This window comes from Schistocerca piceifrons, chromosome 6, assembly GCF_021461385.2.
Source record: "Schistocerca piceifrons isolate TAMUIC-IGC-003096 chromosome 6, iqSchPice1.1, whole genome shotgun sequence".
NCBI classification, from domain to species: domain Eukaryota; kingdom Metazoa; phylum Arthropoda; class Insecta; order Orthoptera; family Acrididae; genus Schistocerca; species Schistocerca piceifrons.
In genome coordinates, this window is record NC_060143.1 from 252,922,619 (window position 1) to 252,928,618 (window position 6,000).

Sequence of the window (6,000 nt, forward strand, 5' to 3'; positions counted from 1 at the left end):
TCTCCTCTTTCTGCCGCTCCAGCGGTACAGGAGTAGTCTCCAACTGTCGTTGCTGTCCTGCCTCTCTCTCAGTCGACAGCATATTGTCAGGTTTCACTCGATCTATTGAGACGGTTTGCTGCTTTCCACGCAACTCTGTCTTCATCGTGTGGCTGTGTCTTGCTAATATCTTGACCGATCCAAGGGTGGTTGCAGGGGCACTCGTATTGCATCTGTCCGAAACCGGTGAGTACCTCCCTTTCCTGTTCCAGTCGCTTATGGTTCGCGGGAAGAACGACCTCCGGAAGGCCTCCGTGCGCGCTCGAATCTCTCTAATTTTACATTCGTGATCTCCTCCGGAGGTATAATTAGGGGGAAGCCATACATTCGATATCTCATCCAGAAACGCACCCTCTAGAAACCTGGACAGCAAGCTACACCGCGATGCAGAGCGCCTCTCTTGCAGAGTCTGCCACTTGAGCTTGCTAAACATCTCCGGAACGCTATCACGGTTACCAAATAACCCTGTGACGAAACGCGCCGCTCTTCTTTGGAATTTCTCTATCTCCTCTGTCAACCCGACCTGGTACGGATCCCACACTGATGAGCACTACTCAAGTATAGGTCGAACGAGTGTTTTGTAAGCCACCTCCTTTGTTGATGGACTACATTTTCTAAGGACTCTCCCAATGAATCTCAACCTGGCACCCGCCTTACCAACAATTAATTTTATATGATCATTCCACTTCAAATCGTTCCGTACTCATACTCCCAGATATTTTAGAGAAGTAACTGCTACCAGTGTTTGTTCCGCTATCATATAATCATACAATAAATGATCCTTCTTTCTATGTATTCGCAATACATTTCATTTGTCTATGTTAAGGATCAGTTGCCACTCCCTGCACCAAGTGCCTATTCGCTGCAGATCTTCCTGCATTTCGCTGCAATTTTCTAATGCTACAACTTCTCTGTATACTACAGCATCATCCGCGAAAAGCCGCATGGAACTTCCGACACTATCTACTAGGTCATTTATATATATTGTGAAAAGTAATGGTCTCATAACACTCCCCTGTGGCAAGCCAGAGGTTACTTTAACGTCTATAGACGTCTCTCCATTGAGAACAACATGCTGTGTTCTGTTTGCTAAAAACTCTTCAATCCAACCACACAGCTGTTCTAATATTCCGTGGGCTCTTACTTTGTTTCTCAGGAGACAGCGCGGAACTGTATCGAACGCCTTCCGGAAGTCAAGGAAAATGGCATCTACCTGGGTCTCATGAACAAATAAAGCGAGTTGGGACTCACACGATCGCTGTTTCCGGAATCCATGTTGATTCCTACAGAGTAGATTCTGGGTTTCCAGAAATGACATGATACGCAAGCAAAAGACGTGTTCTAAAATACTACAACAGATCGATGTCAGAGACATAGGCCTATAGTTTTGCGCATCTGCTCGACGACCCTTCCTGAAAACTGGAACTACCTGTGCTCTTTTCCAATCATTTGGAACTTTCCGTTCCCCTAGAGACTTGCGGTACACGGCTGTTAGAAGAGGGGCAAGTTCTTTCGCGTACTCTGTGTAGAATCGAATTGGTATCCCGTCAGGACCAGTGGACTTTCCTCTGTTGAGTGATTTCAGTTGCTTTTCTATTCCTTGGACACTTATTTTGATACCAGCCATTTTTTCGTTCGTGCGAGGATTTAGAGAAGGAACTGCAGTGCAGTCTTCGGAAGGAACAGCAAAAAATTCTGCTGACAGGCAAAGGGCCTCCTCATAAACACTCATAAACCACATCCGGAAGTGTGAGGGCGTTGGATTTCCGATAGTCACCACAAGGTCTCCAAGTGCCATTCCTCGTTTTTACGAAGTGTAGAGGACTATCGGAATTACGTAACACGCCTGATTTTAGTTAACCCTCGAATTGCTTTGCCGCTATTAAGCGATCTGGGGCTAGCCTTGTTGGTCTTTGTGATACTGGCAGACCTGGCGTGGTTCTAATGTGTTGAACTGTGTTATGTGACACCGCTAGCTGAAGTGCCCTTGTGGTGCCATTTTCGCCCCGTGCCACCCTTTATGCATGCAGCCTCTGGAGCAACGTTTGTCTCGTCCAAGCGCACGTATGACGACGTCATCATCTCTTTTAATCTGTGCAGCATTGATATTTATCTGCATTCACATATTACACACCTAATGTGGTCTCTGACAACTCCGCTAGCACGATGTTCCAATGGCAATTCTGTCTAAATCCTAAATCCATCTCCATTTCGTCGGTGGCGTAATCCGTTATCGGTGACGCATCTGTCACTGCGAGGTGCACCTGTGAAGTTGTGGTGGTAGTCTGATAATGCTTGAGTGGCAGTGTAATGACATCTGACCCCGAGTCAGGTCACTCACGTCTTTAACATATAATCTCTATGAAGGGGAGGATAACGTTGGCAAACTGCTCACCATCCTTCTGGGTTCCTCGACGTGCCCACCTCCTTGCTGAAGGCACTTCTGAGGATTCTCGCGGCCTGCCGTGCCTACTACCGGCCGTCGTCGTAGTTCGAGTAAACACACGGCTTTGTACATCTTCTACTTCTACATCTACATCTGACGGTGTGAGGCGGAGGGTACGCTGAGTACCTCTACCGGTTCTCCCTTCTATTCCAGTCTCGTATTGTTCGTGGAAAGAAGGATTGTCGGTATGCCTCTGTGTGAGCTCTAATCTCTCTGATTTTATCCTCATCGTCTCTTCGCGACAGATACATAGGAGGGAGCAATATACTGCTTGACTCCTCGGTGAAGGTATGTTCTCGAAACTTCAACAAAAGCCCGTACCGAGCCACTGAGCGTCTCTCCTGCAGAGTCTTCCACTGGAGTTTATCTATCATCTCCGTAACGCTTTCGCAATTACTAAATGAACCTGTAACGAAGCGCGCTGCTCTCCGTTGGATCTTCTCTATCTCCTCTATCAACCCCACCTGGCACGGATCCCAAACCGGTGAGCAGCATTCAAGCAGTGGGCGAACAAGTGTACTGTAATCTACTTCCTTTGTTTTCGGACTGCATTTCCTTAGGATTCTTCCAATGAATCTCCGTCTGGCATCTGCTTTACCGACGATTAATTTTATATGGTCATTCCATTTTAAATCACTGATAATACCTACTCCCAGATAATTTATGGAATTAGCTGCTTCCAGTCGCTGACCTCCTATTTTGTAGCTAAATGATAAAGGATCTTTCTTTCTGTGTATTCCCAGCACATTACACTTGTCTACATTGAGATTCAATTGCCATTCCCTGCACCATGCGTCAATTCGTTACAGATCCTCCTGCATTTCAGTACAATTTTCCATAGTTACAACACCTCGATATACTACAGCATCGTCCGCAAAAGACCTCAGTGAACTTCCGATGTTATCCACAAGGACATTTATACATATTGTGAATAGCAACAGTCCTACAACACTCCCCTGCGGCACACCTGAAATCACTCTTACTTCGGAAGACTTCTCTCCATTGAGAATAACATGCTGCATTCTGTTATCTAGGAACTCTTAAATCCAATCACACAATTGGTCTGATAGTCCATATGCTCTTACTTTGTTCATTAAACGACTGTGGGGAACTGTATCAAACGCCTTGCGGAAGTTAAGAAACACGGCATCTACCTGGGAACCCGTGTCTATGGCCCTCTGAGACTCGTGGACGAATGGCGCCAGCTGGGTTTCACACGATCGTCTTTTTCGAAACCCAGAGTATATTTCCAGTCTCCAGAAAAGTCATTATACTCGAACATAATACGTGTTCCAAACCGCCGGTGGCACCAACACACCTTCTGCTGCTGGCTGCTGCTGTTAGTCCCGTTGTTATCTTTCTTTTGACCAGATGAGATCTTCACGTACTCTAACATCTGCGATACTTGTCGCTATAAGACGTCAACTTGTCCCGTAAGTTCATGCAGCTGCCGGCTCTTCCGTATAACTGCGGTGGGGCTCTTGTTGCGCACAACTTGCCACAACCAGTGCCACAAAAGCCGTCCGCGTGTTGTCCATTGTCTCGTAAACTTTGTCTGCCATCGTTATCAATGACTGGACATTGTCTTTTGCTCCACCTTGACTACACCAGGCAGCTGTGCCAGCCAAATGTGGCTCAGTGCCATGTCAGGTAAGTCTTCTTCTCCGACGACGCCCCGTACGTATCGTCAATACTCGGAGAGGACGCTATCGCCCACCTTTTTATTTTTCAACAAGTGCATGCGTTGTTCTAGTGGTTTAGACATTCTGTCGACCAATAACGTCTTTAAAAATGTATATTGCCGTTCCGTCGAGGGCGAAGTATTACACCGAAGGGCCATAGAAACTAGTACACCTGTCTGGTATCGAATGGGGCCCCGCGAGCACGCTGAAGTGTCGCAACACGACGTCACATGGGCTCGACTGATGCCTGAAGTAGTACTGGAGGGAACTGACACCATCAATAATGTAGGGCTGTTCATAAATCCGAGCCGCGCGAGGTAGCAGTGCGGTCTTAGGCGCGTTGTTACCGTTCGCGCGGCTGCTCGCGTCGAAGGTTCGAGTCCTCCCTCGGGCATAGGTGTGTGTGTTGTCTTTAGCGTAAGTTAGTTTAAGTTAGATTAAGTAGTGTGTAACCTGAGTTATAAGAGTCGAGGGGCATGAAAGGGAAGCAGTGGTTGGGAAGGGAGTGAGACAGGGTTGTAGCCTCTCCCCGATGTTATTCAATCCGTATATTGAGCAAGCAGTAAAGGAAACAAAAGAAAAATTCGTAGTAGGTATTAAATCCATGGAGAAGAAATAAAAACTTTGAGGTTCGCCGATGACATTGTAATTCTATCAGAGACAGCAAAGGACTTGGAAGAGCAGTTGAACGGAATGGACAGTGTCTTGAAACGAGGATATAAGATGAACATCAACAAAAGCAAAACGAGGGTAATGGAATGAGGTCGAATTAAGTCGGGTGATGTTGAGGGAATCAGATTAGGAAATGAGACACTTAAAGTAGTAAATGAGTTTTGCTATTTGGGGAGCAAAATAACTGATGATGGTCGAAGTAGAGAGGATATAAAATGTAGACAGGCAATGGCAAGGAAAGCGTTTCTGAAGAAGAGAAATTTGTTAACATCGAGTATAGATTTAAGTGTCAGGAAGTCGTTTCTGAAAGTATTTGTATAGAGTGTAGCCATGTATGGAAGTGAAACGTGGACGATAAACAGTTTGGACAAGAAGAGAATAGAAGCTTTCGAAAGAATGCTGACGATTAGTTGGGTAGATCACACAACTAATGATGAAGTATTGCGTAGAATTGGGGAGAAGAGGAGTTTGGGGCACAACTTGACAAAAAGAAGGGACCGGTTAGTAGGACATGTTCTGAGGCATCAAAGGATCACAAATTTAGCATTGGAGGGCAGCGTGGAGGGTAAAAGTCGTAGAGGTAGATCAAGAGATGAATACACTAAGCAGATTCAGAAGGATGTAGGTTGCAGTAAGTACTGGGAGATGAAGTAGCTTGCACAGGATAGGGTAGCATGGAGAGCTGCACCAAACCAGTCTCAGGACTGAACACCACAACAACAACAACAAGTAATATTCTTGTCTTGGGAGCTTGGTGCAAGCGGAGGTGTTTAAACACAGAAGAGTGTTCCTGGAGCCACTCTGCAGCAATTCTGGACGTGTGGAGTTTCTCGTTGTCCTGCTGGAATTGCCCAAGTCCGTCGGAATGCACAATGGACATGAATAGATCCAGTTGATCAGGCAGGATGCTTACGTACGTGTCACCTGTCAGAGTCGTATCTAGACGTATCAGGCGTCTCATATTACTCCAGCTACACACGCTCCACACCATTACAGAGCCTCCACCAGCTTGAACAGTCCCCTGCTGACATGCAGGGTCCATGGATTCATGAGGTTGTCTCCATACCCGTACACGTCCATCCGCTCGATACAATTTGAAAAGAGACTCGTACGACGAGGTAACATGTATGCACTCATCAACAGTCCAATATCGGTTTTGAC

The 6,000-nt window shown here is 46.3% G+C and overlaps 1 protein-coding gene across 1 annotated transcript in view; it reads right to left on the reverse strand.

Annotated features, from left to right (window-relative positions):
- LOC124803258 (CD151 antigen-like) overlaps positions 1-3,881 on the reverse strand; it is a 159,136-nt gene extending 155,255 nt beyond the window's left edge. Inside the window, exon 1 of the mRNA XM_047264441.1 lies at positions 3,804-3,881. Within this exon, the coding sequence (XP_047120397.1) occupies positions 3,804-3,881 (78 nt within the window). The remainder of the gene's footprint in view (positions 1-3,803) is intronic.
- Between the last annotated feature and the right edge of the window lie 2,119 nt (positions 3,882-6,000).